Source organism: Meles meles, chromosome 1, assembly GCF_922984935.1.
Source record: "Meles meles chromosome 1, mMelMel3.1 paternal haplotype, whole genome shotgun sequence".
NCBI lineage: Eukaryota > Metazoa > Chordata > Mammalia > Carnivora > Mustelidae > Meles > Meles meles.
The window spans coordinates 21,335,767-21,352,562 of NC_060066.1; the positions used below are offsets into that span (position 1 = coordinate 21,335,767).

A 16,796-nucleotide genomic window follows, 5' to 3' on the forward strand; every position below is an offset into this window, starting at 1 on the left:
TGAGAACCACTGTCCTATTTCACTAATCTAATTCCATTTAATTCAGGAGTGATTCTGCTCTTTACTGCTTTTCATGCAGTTTTAAGTTCTGCAATGGAATTATTTGGTTGCTTGTATTCTTTTCATAAAATCCCTTTTTTATCTCTGTTTGTTGCCTCATTACCTCTCTTATAGCAACTTGGAGTGTTGAGTAATTACTTTGAGAATACAAAGTAGTTACTATTAAACTTTTGCCTTTGTCTCGTGGCAAATCTTTTCTCAAGGATGCTGTCTTTTTCTCTTTTATGCATATGTTTAGTTCCTGATGTTCATATTATGTTTATAATTTGTATTGTGGAACACTTTGTGTTCTGGGTTGGGACCTATTTGATGGCTCACCCTTCAGTGGTGCTGTAGGTGACTTCTCTGCATCCCCAGGCCCCCGTCCCTTGAGGACTGCATGGTATGTCTCTAGATACTAAGTCCTGTATTCCAGCCAGAGGACCGTGAAGAGGAGCCAGCCTTATGAAGAGACCCAGCGGTAGAATTTTGCCTTATTTAGCATTTCCTCCACATCTGGGAGTTCTTCCATCAAGACCTACCTCTTCATATCTTGGCTTCACTTCTCCTGCCCAGTCTTCTGTGTACCGAGCATAGCTCCCTCCATTACGTCACATGAAATGTCTGTCCATCTGAGTTGGATAGAACTGACAGGAGTTGAGGCAGCATCCTGCCTATCTCCGGGGTGTTTTTCCTATTTTTTTTTTTTTTAGGAATGGCCACACTGGTGACAATTGGGTTAGAGAAAAAGTCCCGCCTTCACTGGCATTGCCGGTCGAGCTGTGTGCATTTTTTCCCCACACTGCATGTTCCACACTGTTCCCTATCAGTGAGTTCCTCTACCTCCTGGAGACACAGTTGGCTTCAGATTCCCACCCTCCATAGGAAGAACCATTCCCCTAGATGTCAGAGTAAGTGAGTCAGTCCACAGGAAAAGGCAAGTAATAGCCAGAACGTGGAAACAAGCTCAATATCCATCTACAGTTATGGTTAGTAAATTTGTGCAGCTGTACAATGGAATGCAAACCCGAGTAGCCACAGGTTATTGTGACATATAGACAAACGTCTAAAACAAAGTTGAATGAAGAGTCAAATGGAAAACACCAAGAGTGACTTATCCCTCTTGCTGTTAAAGATAGAAGCTGAATGGAGTCCAGTCTGCTCACTGTCCAGTACATTACAACGCCTGATGCTTCAAATCTACAGTCAACTCAAGCTGAAAGATACATCCAATCATTCAACAAATATTTATTGAGCACCTATTATGTGCTGGGCCAGGTGCTAAAGATACAGCAATGAATAAGACATCTTTTCACTGCTGTCATGACACTTAAAATGTAGAATAGAACATGGGCATTAAAGAATTGCATGAAAAAACTATTTTTTTGAGATTTTATTTATTTATTTGATGGAGAGAGAGAGATGGCGAGAGAGGGAATACAAGCAGGGGGGAGTTGGAGAGGGAAAAGCAGGTTTCCAGCTGAGCAGAGAGCCCTATGCGGGGCTTGATCCCAGGACCTGGGATCATGACCCAAGCCTAAGGCAGAGACACCCAATGACTGAGCCATCCAGGTGCTCCTGCATGAAAAACTATTAAGTGACAGTTGGAAAGAAGTTACTGTATAATAGTGAAAAGGAGGGAACCCAGACTAGCACTAGGGGAAGGATTTCTAAAGTGACCAATAATAGGAACCCCAATTAATAAACAAGTTAAACAAGGAACAAGGAGAATTGCAGTTCAGTAGTCAGATCCAGCAGGAAGAGCCCCGAGGCTAGGAATAACTTGGCAAACTAAAGAAATTAGCATAAAGGCACAGTCAGGAAGATTGGTCATGACCCAAGATGGGGGAGCAACACACTTTGCAGAGCTGTGTAAGCCATGATGACCAGGATTTGGGTGTTAGGCTAAAGTTAGGGCAAGTTCTGCAGGGGTTAAAAAGTGGAGAGGGAACATGGTCGTATCCATTGTATTATCTACGAAAAAGAGGCTGAAGAGAGCAGACCAGCTTGTTCTTGAGCCAAGATATCTTTGGGAATAGCTGTTAACATTATTATAGATTTGCTTATAAATATATGGTATCTAAAAGACTCTAAACGGATGAAAATATGTCACTCTTGGTCTACATATTAAAAATTAAACATACAGGTGACAAGGTGGCTCATTATTTAAGTGTCTACCTTCAGCTCAGGTCATGATGCTGGGCTCCTGGGATGGAGTCCCACTCAGCGGGGAGCCTACTTCCCCCTCTCCCTCTGACCCTCCCCTCGCTTGTGTCACATGCTTCTCTGTGTCACTTCTCTCTGTTTATCTCAAACAAATGAAATCTTTTTAAAAAAATTGAACATAGATCTGGCCAACCTTAAGAGACATCCCTGATGTTCACAGCTTTTCAAGTTGACGATGTGTTTTTTGAATAGAAGTCAGAATCTTGATGAAACCCCATGGATATTGCCCCGGCCCACCCCTGCTGGTCAGACTTGCCTACCCTCCTGCCAATGAAAGGTGGGGGCCATGAACTAAAGACGCCTTAAGATTTTCAGTAGGCCAAGGAAATATACTGCATAGCAAAACGGATGGGCCTTCATTCTGAATCAGCATTTTATTTTTATAGATTCTCATTGAATGATGATAAAGGGTTCATTCAGTAGATTTTTTTCTAATACCAGAGAATTAATTTCTTTTTTTTTTAAAGATTTTATTTATTTATTTGACAGAGAGAGAGATCACAAGTAGGCAGAGAGGCAGGCAGAGAGAGAGGAGGAAGCAGGCTCCCCGTGGAGCAGAGAGCCTGATGCGGGGCTCGATCCCAGGACCCTGAGATCATGACCTGAGCCGAAGGCAGCGGCTTAATCCACTGAGCCACCCAGGCGCCCCCAGAGAATTAATTTCAATATAACTTCATTTGATTGTCTGCCATCCCTCCTCCCACGTCCACTTCCTCTGACATTTACCCATTGTTTGCTCAGATCCTGGGAAATAACTAATTTCCAGAATAATATGACCTACTGTGATGAATGGTCCCATTCACACCTGTTTATTGAATACCAGTGGCATGGAGGTACTTCGTCATATACTTCGAAAATGAGCGACAAAGATGAATGAGCCAGGTTTTCTGCCTTCAAGAGGCCTCTAGTTTCAAATGAGATCAGAAGATCGCAGCAGACCGTGACCCAGGTACTCCCAAGATGGCTAACAAACTCGGGATTTTCAGAAGCAAGAGAGAAGCCAAGAGGACTTTCAGGTCTCCAGGAGAAAGAATTATTCTTAATAGACTATTTTAAAAATATTCATTGAAAACCCGATGTTCAGAAAATTGATTATGTCAGAATTCTGGGCAGCCCATGCGTGTGTTCCCTATGTAATTCCTTTCACTGAGTCAAGCTTTTCAAACAAGTCTTCCCTAAACTAGCAGGTCATCTTTGGGGACCACTGATGTCCATGTTTGCAGGCCAACCTGGCTGGTTACTTCCTGGAAGGGATCAAAATAGCTGTTGTCTGGTTCTCATTTTGTATTTGCATTTGTATTTGTGTGATGTAAAGCTGACTGTGTTAAGCAGCATTTATTTTCTGCTGCTAAATAGAATCATGTAGTAGACAACCCCCCCCTTCACCCCGGAAAATGCAGAACACGGAACATTTAATTACAGTAACCATTTTTGCATTAGAGGAGGCACCTTGCTATCCTTCAGGACCTCCTTGCCATAAAGTATCTGACTAGCCCCACAGGTCCCTACAGAAAGACATTACATTGGATACTCAGTATAAATCCACAAAAATCCTGAAGTAGCAGTACCTTAGTGAAGGGCCAGAGAGGAAGAGGTCATCTCCCTAAGTACCGATTCCAGTACAAATTTATGAACTTTTAAACTCATGAACATACGTTCCTAAATAAGCTGGAATGGCTCATTTGCTCTCTTCTTGGTACCTGTCACCCTCCTGGAAATCTGAAGCAACACAAATCACACACTCAGCTATCAGGGCAGGAAAAGAGTAGGACCTGGAATGTTCTTTGGGTATTAAAATAGATTGTCTTCCCTAAGCCACCCCCAGCCTGGGACCCTGAGGTTTTGGCCTCTTTTAGGAGGTGATATTTCACTGCTTACCCCTCAGTTAAAGTGGTTTTATGCCAGTCAAGGCCCAAGGATAATTACTCTCAAATTCTTTACGAGAAAACCTCATTTGTCATTTGCATATTAGATCCCTCACAGTGGATTGGCAGGCATCAGAGAGTAAATCCATCCTCTAGCTGTAATTCTCACACACACACACACACACAGACACACACACACCGGTTTGACACAGTGGAGCAGGGTGCTGTTATTGAGAAATTGAAGCACCAGGTGTGATTAAATAAGATCACACATTTCATTCTCTCTTTAATTTCACATCACTCTTCAGCAGCTGAATCCACGAGCTCCCCCCGCCCCGTGCAGTCAGCCTGCACTGTGCATTCGTAGTGTGCCCAGCGGAGCGGTGGCAGAATGTTTCCAAAGTAAGCCACCCTGCCGGGCTGCTGTGAGTCAAATCTGTTTTGCCTCCAAATTATTCAGTACTGCTAGATCTGGGTTATTAATCCATTAATCTCCCTGGAAGGTTTCTGCTACTTCTGGTAAGGCTTCTGTTACTTCTACATCACGGAGGCTCAGTTGCAACTAAAAGTAGTTTTGAACCATAGAGAAGACTAGAATCAAGGATGAAGAAACGAGTAGAAGACTGTACTGCCTTTCATCTTAGCCCCCTTTCCTGCCCAGCTCCCCAACATCTCTCCCCACCCATCCCGATTCTCTGCCTGTAGGATTAGGAATTGGAAGTGGCCTTTATTTTTTTTAAAAGATTTTATTTGTTTATTTGACAGAGTGAGATCACAAGTAGGCAGAGAGGCAGGCAGAGAGAGGGAGAGGGAAGCAGGCTCCCTGCCGAGCAGAGAGCCTGACGTGGGACTCGATCCCAGGACACCGAGATCATGACCTGAGCCAAAGGCAGAGGCTTAACCCACTGAGCCACCCAGGTGCCCTGAAAGTGGCATTTATACATTACATTTGCAAGCTTGTCCCGAGGGGCTACCTGTGCGGCATTCTGGATGCCATGAAAGAATGAAATTGAGGTAAGGGGGCATGTCTCGGACTAGGGTTCAGTGTGTCTGACCCTGCTATTTAGCAGTTCAGGACCACGAGCAGTAAAGCGGCATCCCTGAGCCGAGCAGCAAGCGGGGGTCACATGGCTCAGCCAGCATGGCATAGGGCTCCATCACGGCCGGTCTCTGGAGAGAAAGGAATGGCTGTCCTTCGCAGCTGTGTGTGCCCTTTGTAACCAGCGGCCAGTCCCGGTGACCAGTGATGGGTCCGCTGTGTAGCACCATGTGGGTTAATTCATTCCACACATACAGATGGAACGCCTGTTTGTCGGATGCTGTCCCCGGTGGCCCTGAACGAACACCATTACTGCCCCGAGGAAGCTGAACCACGATCAGCCTCATGGTCTGCCCTCCCCTTGCTTCTCCATTCTTACCCATTCACCAGCAGTGTGCTCTGTTAACGTCTAGCGGGAGGAAAAACTTGCATTCCCGTGAGTATCGTGCTTTTTCTTGCTTCCATTCATTCTGGTCCGCATGCTTGGGGAGCCTGGACCATGTTCTGCCTCTTCACCTGCCTGACTCCTGGCCCCATGTCGTGTCTCATTTCCTCCAGCTGCTGCCCCTGGCCTCACCCCTCCTCTGAGCTCACCACAGTATGTCTTCGTTTCTCTCATCCCTGCCTTAACCTTTTCAAGGGTAGAGCCTGTGTTTTATCATCCACATTCTGCTTAACATATCGTGGGAACTCAATAAATGTTTGTTGAATTCATGTATATCCTTGAAAAAGGTCCATATCCACATGTTTGCCCTCCATGTAACTTTCGTAAGGGCCTCAAGATAGCTCTTAAATCGCAAGTGGAGCGATCGTGACATTTGTAATCTTGATCACCCTAATTGTAGTGAGAATTAACACCCCCACATGCTTTCTTAGGAAAATCAGCTCCTCTCCCTGGTATACTTTTTAATAAGAATGGAACCCCTTGGCAAAATTAAATTGGAACTGTTAGAAGTATTAGGTGGTTTTGTTGTTGTTGTTGTTGTTGTTGGAAATACTTCCGGAAAATTACCAAGCCTGTGCTTTCCTTACCAAGGACAAATGAAAATTTATTTTGAAAATGAGAAGAAGAAACAGGTTTACACCTATGAAAAATAGGCATGCATGTAGTTAGAAGGCAGTGTGTTTGGATGGCGAGATTAAGGGTCTCTTTTCCTTTTTTCAAAATGCTATTTATTATTTTATAATTTATTTTGATGGAAAAAGTATTAAAAAGTAAAGCAAGAATCTTCTTGAAAGAAGCTTATATCTAGTTTTGCTTTACTTGTATGAGCTCAGGTGAATCAATGAAAGGTTCTCCCTGGCCAAATAAATATTTTGCCAATACTGTTGTGCGAAAAGAATTTTTTTTTTTAATCTCGGTCTTTTTATCAGCAAGATGTTCATTCATTCATCAAATAAATATCTACTATGTGTCAGGCACTCTAATACACACTTTTCTCTGTTGATAGCAATGACAATTTGCAATATATATGTGTATCAAATCGTTACATTGTATACCTTTAACGTGCAGCGTTGCTTACATTGTATTCCTTAAACATACAGCTACATCTCAATAAGGCTAGAAAAAAATAATCATGACAAACTTCCAAAGCATTCGCTACCTCTCAAAGGTCTTTCCCATACATTAGAACTACTCTCTCTCTCACAATTTTATAAAGCAAATAGGACATGCGTATTAGTCACAAACACAGGAGCTGCGGTAACAAATATATTCTGAAAAGCTAGTGGCTTAATTCTGTCTGATTTGACAGTCCTAACCAAAGGTTGCAGATCAGAGAATGTCTATTTTACACAATCATTTAGGGACCCAGGCTGACAGCCGCTCTGCTACCTTGGATAAGCCATTTTTGAGGTTGATCTGGTCCTTGCCATTCCAACCTGGAGGTGACGGGCCTTGACCAAGTAAACACAGGTTACAAGCAACGCTGGTGCTTACATTCTGTTGGTGAGAGCTTAATCACATAACCACATGAGCCTCGAGGGAAATTTGGAATTGTCGTCTAGTCTTGTGTTCAGGGAAAAGGGACAAATGGATTTTGCTTGGTAGCTGCAGTCTCTGCCACAGCAGACATTTTTTAAATTGCCTTATAGGATGTAAAAAATTAAGGCCTTCCAGAGGTTGACCTGCTTAAGATGTTTAAGATCACCCAGTTGAACATGAAAAATCAGAATCAGAAGTCAGGTTCCTGAGTGCCAGATGAGTATCTCTTCCATCACTTGTGTTGCCTAGAAATAAATGGTCACGGAATACCAGCTTTGTAGCCACATTGCCTGTGGATTCGCTCTGTGCAGTCTACGGGCGACGGGAGTCTGAACAGTCCTAGCATGGCCCAGAATCCGACGTTCCCGTGTTCCTTTATTTGGTCTAGACCAGGGAGGGGAATCCTCCTAAAGTTTGAAAAAAGACTAAATGCTACCTTGCAGACATATTACTGTAGGCAGTAACACACTGTAACACACTGTAGTGTGTTACGCGCAGTAACACACTGTAGGCAGTGTGTTTGGCTTTCCAGCACCTCCAAAACAAGTCTGAGAATGGTCTTAATAAAATCCACACCACACCGAAAGTCAAAGCACTGTTCGCAAGTGCGAATATAGCCTGGGTCTCGTTAGTTGCTCCCTATCCAGTGGCTCGTCTGAAAATGATTTATGAAGAGCTTATTATGTGAGAAGCACAGGGCTGTAGAGGGGATCAAGACAGACACAAGTCCAGCCACTATGGAGCTCATCATAGAGAATAATGGCAGAAGACCTCTTTCCGCAAGGGCTTCTGGGAAAGCATTTCTGAGGAGGTAGTATTTAAGCTTTGTCTCACAGGATGAGGAGGAGTCAGCAATGTGAAGAACAGGTGAGGGGAGACTTTCAGACAGAAAAACACTATATACTCATGGTCTGAGCAAGAATGTGACAGCTTCATGGAACTGAAGGTGTCCCTTGTGGCTAGGGATATCGAGTGAGTGACAGTGGTCAAGAGAATCACAGCTGAAGTTCACCCTCACAACCTATGAGGTAGGTTACCACCATCATCCCCATTTTACGTATAAGGAAACTGAGGCATAAAGAAGTTACAGGGCTAAATTACTTGTGTAAGATCACACAGCTGTTAAACAGGACCAAGATTTAAACTCAAGGAGTCTAGTTACAAAGTCTACTCCTATACTATTGCCTTATACTGTCATACTGCCAGAGGAAGGTTCCAAAAATAGTTTTTCTGTCCTTTAATTAAAAACAAGAGGCACCTGGTTGGCTCAGTCAGTTGAGCATTGACTCGCGATTTTTTATTTATTTATTTATTTATTTGATAGAGAGAGATCACAAGTAGATAGAGAGGCAGGCAGAGAGAGAGAGAGGGAAGCAGGCTCCCTGCCGAGCAGAGAGCCCGATGCGGGACTCGATCCCAGGACCCCGAGATCATGACCTGAGCCGAAGGCAGCGGCTTAACCCACTGAGCCACCCAGGCGCCCCTTGACTCGTGATTTTGACTCAGATCATGATCTCAGGGTGTTGGGCTCCACGCTCTTATGGGAATCTGCTTAAGGATTCCTTGCTCTCTCTCTCTCTCTCAAATAAATCTTTTTTTAAAAATGAAAGTAATAAACCACCTCTTTCTCTTAGCTAAATGTTCTGAACCTAAGATTTCTGGATCCCTCCCACCTGGAAGGGAACCATGGACAGAATTTAGTGGGACTGAAGAATTCAGATATATGTGTAGATAATATTGTACAGAATATATATTATATATAGGACATACTTTATTTAGTCTACTTTTTTACTGAAATTTAACATTTCTTTCTATAACAAAACCTCAGTATTCTTAGCAGTTTATGTGATTTGTCACTAGAATCACAAGTAATTCTTAATCATGTAAGACTTGTTGAAGAATTCTTGAAACATCATTTGCACTCATCACTACTGTCAAATTATAAAAGTTATTATTTCTGCCAATAAATCCTATACTTGAATGCCTTGACTTAAAAAAAAGACATGTATTGTTCCACCCACAACTTTTTAAAACTATTTTGATAGCTGTTTTTCAATATAAGTTATTTATTTTGTAATCTATATTTTCCTTTTTGCATTTAAATAGATTTTTGAGAAGGAATCCATAGGCTTCCCTAGACTACCAAATAAATATGAATTTGTAATGCCTTGAAAGTTTCTTTGTGATTTTAACTATCTTTCCCCATGCCACAGCTTCCACCAAGACCCATCGGGCCGGGGCACCTGGGTGGCTCCATGGGTTGAGCCTCTGCCTTTGGCTCAGGTCATGCTCTCAGGGTCCTAGGATTGAGCCCTACATTGGGCTCTCTGCCCAGAGGGGAGTCTGCTTCCCCCTTCCCTCTGCCTGCCTCTCTGCCTACTTGTGATCTCTCTGTCAAATAAGTAAGTAAAATATTTTAAGAAAAAAAAGCCATCAGGCCAACTACGACTTACAATTCAAATTTTAATGGCGATTCTCTCTTTCTTAGTGTGGCATATGTTAAAAAGAAGTCCATAGCACACAAGAAGTAAGAATCCATTCCCTTTAACCTCTTCTGTGTTTCAACTTTTGCCCTCCTTTCCCGTGTCACCAGATTTCTAGAATAGTCTATGGATTGTCTAGATGTTCTCATGTCCCATTGGTTCCATAGTTCTCTGTTTTCTGGCTTGGTCTCCACCTTTTTTTCACAAGATGACCACTCTAAGATCACTGGAGTCCTCTTGTGTTCAATGAATACTTCCCAGTGACTCTTTTCTGCATCTCTAGAATTCTGCCACTGTTCGTCCCGTTTCTCTTCAGGGCACTCTCTTGCTTCTGCTTCAGGAAAATCACTCTTCTTTTCTTACCTACTTCACTGTGTCTTTACAAGCTACCCTAGTCTTCACTCCTCGAAAATAAAGTTCCAAATATTCTCCTTGGGAAACCACATCGACCCATGACTCAGACATGAGCTGAGTCTATACATCAATTATTCTAATCGGAGCTAGTGCTTCTAAACTTCCTTCCATCATTCCCAGCTACCCAAGGAAAGTCTTTCCCTTAATAGCCCCGAGGCACCACCAACACAGCACATCCAAGTTGAACTCACCTATTGCCTCGCCCCAGCCTGCTCTTTCTCATGCATCTGTGTTTTGATTATTGACACCAGGTCTTCTGATCGGATGAGTGAAACATTTCAGGGCTGTATCAGTTCTCCCCTCCCCCATCCCCACTCCTACTTCTGCGGAACACTGGTGTACTCTAGTGAAGAAGTGGGGTTGATCTAGCCCAAGAATGACCTACAGCACTGGGAGACAAATGGATTCGCTGGGTATACGTTTTGTGAGTATAAGATCAATGTATAACCCCTTGAAAATTCCTCTGTGATTTTAACTGTCTTTCTCTGGGCCCCAGCTTCCCTGGGGCCTGATGGCTGACATGACTTCAAGTTCAGATTGTATTGGTTTTTCTCTCAGGGTGAACATGGGAAAACAGGCCACGTTCCTCTGCCTGGCATCCCATAGAACCCCTTCCCTTGCTGCCGAGGGGTCTCTAGCCTTTCCCTGATGAGAGCCAGGTGAGGGGGGCCCGTGGCTCAGGAGTGTTCTTATTTGACAGATACTGGTAGGAGCCAACTCTCACTCTTGAAGCCTGGCAGGTGTTTGGTCTTTGATGGGTTCTTAGGGGTTCTTTGGACACCAGTGCCCAAATGGGTTCTTTGGACCCATTGCTGGGGACGGCTCACTTACAGTTCCCTCGACAAGAGAAAATGCATCAATGTTCTTCCACAAGTCTATTTTTCTTCAACCAACCGCATTTCAGCAGTGCATCAGCCTTTCAGCTGGAGTGGTGTTTTCACCTTTTAAGTGCCTTTTTGGAGAGGTCTTAACTCCTCCACACCAGCTCTCTCCTGCAGGATGGCCCAGATCTGGCCCCTGGGAAATGATTCTGCAGCCCTTGCCCTGAGAAACAAGGGCAGACTGTCCTGAGCATCAGAATCTTTTGTTTGGTCTGTCCCCAGAGCAGTGAGCAAGCCACAGGCACTGACTTGTTAGATGTCTCACTTCGGCCCCCAGAGACACACGCCAGGTTAAGAGTTCTCTTGAAGCCTCCTTTCGAGACTTGGGATCAGGAAGCAGCCCTTCCTCTCTCTCCCCTACCCCGAAAGCATCTAGAGGCAGGTTAGGCTGTCATGGACTCGTGCCCAGCTTCCTTAATAGAAAATCTCCTTCTAAAACATTTCCACTGAGGGGCATCTGGGTGACTCAGTCGTTAAGCATCTGCCTTCAGTTTGGGTCATGGTCCCAGGGTCCTGGGATCGAGCCCCACATCAGGCTCCCTGCTCCACAGGAGGCCTGCTTCTCCCTCTCCTACTCCCCCTGCTTGTGTTCCCTCTCTCGCTGTGTCTCTCTCTGTCAAATAAATAAATAAAATTGTATTTTTAAAAGTACCTTAAAACATTTTCATTGAATTACATATGTGTGTGTATACACACTACACACACATATGTATATATGTAATTTTACATACACACACATATATGGTTTTTTAACTGCATAGGTGACTGAATTTTCACAAATGGAGCACACCCATGAAATAGCACCCACACCAAGAAATAGAAGATGACTGCTATCCAAGAAGCCCTCCTGGCTGCTTCCTTCCAGGTGCTTCCCACGTTCCCGGAGGGTGAACTCTCTTCTAAATACTGATAGTAAAGAACAGCAGCATCTGTTTTTGCTCATTGTATAAATAGAATCATTCATTATGTGCTCTTTGTGTCTGACCTCTCTCATTCAACATTATCCTTGAAATTTGTCCACATTGTTGTCTGAAGTTTTAGGTGGTTTTTTCTCGCTGCTCTAAACTGTTCAGCATGTGAACATATCACAATTTCCTTATGTATTCCGCGGTTCACAGGCATTTGGGTAGTTTCTAGTTTGAGACTGCTCTGCAGAAAGGGATGTTCTGAATATTATTAAACATGTCTTCAAGTGATAAAAGCATACGTTTCGGTTGGTTCGTATTAGAAGTGGATCCGCTGAGTTGTTGGGGAGGTCTGATGCCTCGGTTGGCTGGGGCTGCCATGCCCAAGTGCCGCAGACCGGCTGGCGTAAACAGAACCTTGTATTCTCGCAGTTCCAGAAGTCGGAAGTCTGAGATCGAAGTGTCAGTAGGGTTGATTTCTTCTGTAGCCTCTCGCCTTGGCTTGTGGATGGCTGTCTTCTCCCGGTGTCTTTACATGGTCTTTCTGTATGTGTCTGTGTCCACATTTCCTCTCCTCATGAGGATACCAGTCATAACCGGAGTAGGGCTCACCACCATGACTTCCTTTTGCCTTACTGACCTCCTTAAGATCATATCAACAAATACGGTCACACTGTGAGGTGATGAGCGTCTGAACTTCCAACATATGAATTTGGGGTGTGGACGCGGGGGGACGCGGGGGGACGCAGTTCATCTGTACATACTCTTCAGCCTTAGAAGATACTTCCATTGTCTCAAAGTGGTTGTACCGATGAACATTCCCTCCAGGAGCATATGGAAATTCTGGATGTTCCACATCCTCACCAATAGTTGACTTTTTTTTTTTTTTTTAAAGAAATCTTTAAACACAGGCTCCCAGCCTTGATATGGTCTTGATCTGACTGAGAGATCAAGGTAACGCAACTGGCTTTTACTCCTCTGTTGCAAACCTGCGTTATATATGCCAAGTTTGTGACATCCGTTGCGTTCATGGAAAATTTCATCCCAATGTCACGTTAACTAGTTCTAGAATTTCTCCCTACTTGTTTTTGACATCATTAGGCAGAAAATAAGTTGGCAGTGCCAGTATCTTTATTGTGGTGATTATGATTATTATTTTGAAATTTGGCCCTTCCTCACCTGTCCCAATATTTTGAGGGTGAATCACACCAAAAAGAAGAGGGTACCAGAAATCTCTGAGCAATTAGAGCTCTTCATTCTGATGTTGGCCCTGCAGCTCTCAGGGTGAGCCTCTCAGTGAATGTTGCCCTCCCCCCACTCCCCAGCCCAGAGGTGTCAGTCGGTCCACCCCTCCCCCCCCCCCACCAGCCCAGAGGTGTCACTGGCAGGGATGGCTGCTCACATGTGGTCTGTAGCAAGTCTCCTTGACTCAGCTCCTCCTCCACAGCTGGGCTCTGTGTGTCAAAGAACAATATGCCACATCTGAATCCTAGATAACTGCTAAGTGACCACCAGGAGTAAAGATCTGTGTGGTATAATCTATTCTTTGTGGTTGCAAATTCTAAATATTTCTTTTCATGGTTGTCTCTCAGTTTGGTTCAGTCATCTTAAGAAAGGACAAGATCCCTTAGTAGTCATAGGGGAATGTTGTTCTTTAATACCACACCAAGGTAATTAGGTTTCCCTGTGCTCATTCTGTGTGTCATCTGGGAGCCGAGTCTGGGAAGAGCAAGTGTTTTAACACTGGCCCGGCCTTGGAACTGAGCTCCAATTCTACCCAAGGAGGGTGTGCCTCCTTGGGCATGTCATTTCATCTTTCTGAACCTCAACTTCCCCAATTATACCCTTTAGATAAAATTACCACCATAAATGTTGTATTTGATATGCTTAAAAAAAAACAAACAAAACCATAGAGCATGTCCCATCTGGCTATCCACTTTGTAAAAGGTTCAGTAGAGGCTGTAGCGGGAGATGGTCATGTAAGGGGCCGGGGACAGTAGCAACTGTGGGAGAGGTATAGACATAATTCACATGGAGAAGAAAAGACTAACCCACGTGAAGGAATGTGCAAGGACAATATATCATTAAATGTTACAAAGGCCCTAAGGGCTTGGAGAACAGAGCAAAGATGAAAATGTAGTCACACAAATATTCATGAGCTGAGACTTGGTCTGGGCCTTAAGTAAGGACTGACTTATTTCACTTAACATAATACTCTCTAGGTTTATCCATCTTGCAAATGGCAAGGTTTCATTCTTTTTTATGGCTGAGGAATATCCCATTGTATATGTATATACCACATCTTTATCCGTTCATCGGTCAGTGGACGCTTAGGTAGTTTTCAAATAAAGCTTCAATAAACAGAGGGATGCATGTTTTTTTGAATTCATGTTTTTGGTTTTGGGGGGTAAATCCAGCAGTGGAATTACTAGGCTGTATGGTATAAGATTTTAGTTATAGATGGAATCTAAAAAAACAAAAACCAGAAACAGACTCATAAACACAGAGAAGAAACTGGTGGTTGCCTGAGAAGAGGGTTTGAAATAAGTGAATGGGATTCTGACATACAAATTTCAGTTATAAAATAAGTAAATCATGGTGATGAAAAGCACAGCATAGGGAATATAGTCAGTTTGAAGAATAGTAAGGATTGGAGATGTGGACTCCAATAGGAGTCACAGAACTGTGTGAGAACTCTAAGCGATTATTAAAATAATCTGGAGGGGCGCCTGGCGAACTCAGTTGGTAGGGCATGGGACTCTTGATCTCAGGGTTGTCGGTTCAAGCCCCACTTTGGCTGTAGAGATTACTTAGAAAGAATAATCCAGGGGTTCCTGGGTGGCTCAGTTAAGTGTCTGACTCTTAGTTTCGGTCATGTCATGATCTCGGGGTCACGGGATCAAGCCCCGTATTGTCTCCATGATCAGCGTGGAATCTGCTTGGGATTCTCTCTCTCATAAATAAATAAAATCTTTAAAAATAATAATAATCCAGATATGAGAGGGTGAATGTTTGTAAAGGAGTAGTAATTTCAAGAATAAAGAAGGAATAGCATATTGCAAACCCTTCGTAAGGCAAATAAGATTGAGGAGGCCACTTGATTACAAGGCCAAATAAAAAAGCATCATAGGATTGCACTAAAGACAAAACATGGAAGAGAAGAAAGATCATTAATTGCCTTTTGGACATATTAAGTTTGAGATAAGAGTAAGATATAAAAGCAAAGATGATTGACACGCTGTTGGGCATTTGGTTGCAGATGTCAGAGGGAATGAACTAGAGAAAAAACCTTGTGATTAAAAACGTGGAGGAGATTGTTTGAAGTCGGGTGAAAAGGTGGCTCTCCCAGGACAGAGAGAAGATAAGAGCTAAGAAAAGCAGAGTTGCACAGAGGGAGGGTCCCAGTCGGAGGTGGGAGGAGAAAGATCAGCCTACTAAGAAAACCAAAATAGGAATGTCTTCTGGGAGACTTAATCAGGGCTGAGAGGCTCCGACATCAATTCCAAGTACTCAGGAACCTCAGAGTTCATGTCTTATTTTCAGTCACCCAGGCTTGCCTTTATGTATTAGAGCGTTTGTTCTTCCCATCTAATCATGGAAACTGGGAGTGAATTATTTCAGAGTGAGGGAAAAAATGCAATAAATGAGGTCATAGGAGAGGTTCCTGATGAAGCTGTATTAGCTAGCCCTCTCTGCTTCATCCCATCCCCAAGCACCACGTTCTTCGGGGAGGAATCATACAGCTCTTTGAAATCCTGTCTGCAGACATCCTGTCTGCTATCCCAAATGGTCCCAATATAACACTCTTTCTATAGAAAGAGACTGAATTCATCAATTTCCGCATACTTCTTAATAGACATTGGCAGTTTCAGGTTACCAGTAGAAAACCAGGTCTCACATTTAATATCATGGACGAATACCATAATGGCCGTCTCAGTTGTTGTTTTCTTTTTGGCCAAGTGGAGAAATATAAGTGAAGAACAGCCAGAATACCTCTCCCAACTTGTAAACTAGCAAATTACCAAGAGATTGTCTAATCTTCCTCCCTGCTGTTCCCACACCTGCATGCCATCCATGTTCAGAACTAATTAATATGTCAATACGGGAGCATAACGTGGTTTATGTTCTATATGGGCTTTCTAATTTGGGTGCATAAATGTTCATGATAGAAAGTGTCTCCCTTTAATCCCACAAAAGGGATTCCCTGTGACAGGAAGGAATCTCTTAAATGCTTCCATTAATGGTTTTGTTATCAATGGCTCTTAATAAAGGGAAAATTAAAATTTTGCTATCTGTATCTTTAGCGATATCTTAGTTTGCCCACAGATATTCTGTTGACCACCTGGTGACTATAACTGCAAAGGCATGAGGGTGTGATAATATTCCGGGGAACACTATAGACCACGTCCTACAGTATCTTACACACACAGTAAGAAACAGACGATTTTAAGGATGTAATCCTCACCCTCAAGAGTCCAATTTCTCAGCCCTGTGATAGTGTTTGCAGTGAATCACTAAGGCCATCGGTCATATATTTTCTGTCTTTTCATGTGAAATACCTTTATCTTATAAGAAGGCAGGGGCATAGTAGAAGGAACAAGAATTTTGAGGACTAAAAAGCTCAGTTTAAATCTGGCGGCAGATACCAGGTCCTGCGTCAGATTCTTGGAGCAATTTACTAAATCTCTCTAAGCCTATTTGTAACATGAGGCAAATTAGTCCCACCTGAGAACAGTTATGAGAATTAAATGGATTCATAGTTAGAGAATGCTTAGCACATTTGGGGGCTCTTAAAGTACTTACTCACACTGACATGCTTTAAAGTCTTTCTACTAGACAGCAGGCACTGTTCTAGACATGGAAGGTACAAAGATAAGACACAGAGACCCTGCCATCAACAGCTCTCTGGTAGGGATGTCAGTCAGGGCTCAAAAGTAGGAGAGAAAAGCTACTTTAACTT

At 43.3% G+C, this 16,796-nt stretch overlaps 1 protein-coding gene across 2 annotated transcripts in view; it reads left to right on the top strand.

Annotated features, from left to right (window-relative positions):
• SAMD12 (sterile alpha motif domain containing 12) overlaps nt 1-16,796 on the top strand; it is a 389,138-nt gene that overhangs the window by 259,142 nt on the left and 113,200 nt on the right. The window contains exon 5 of one of the 2 annotated variants that reach the window (XM_046017068.1): nt 1,175-1,277. The exons of the other annotated variant lie outside the window; for it this stretch is intronic. Coding sequence (XP_045873024.1) covers nt 1,175-1,185 — 11 coding nt within the window. The 3' untranslated portion in view covers nt 1,186-1,277. Of the gene's footprint in view, nt 1-1,174; nt 1,278-16,796 lie in introns of those variants that run through there. 2 annotated transcript variants of the gene reach the window in all.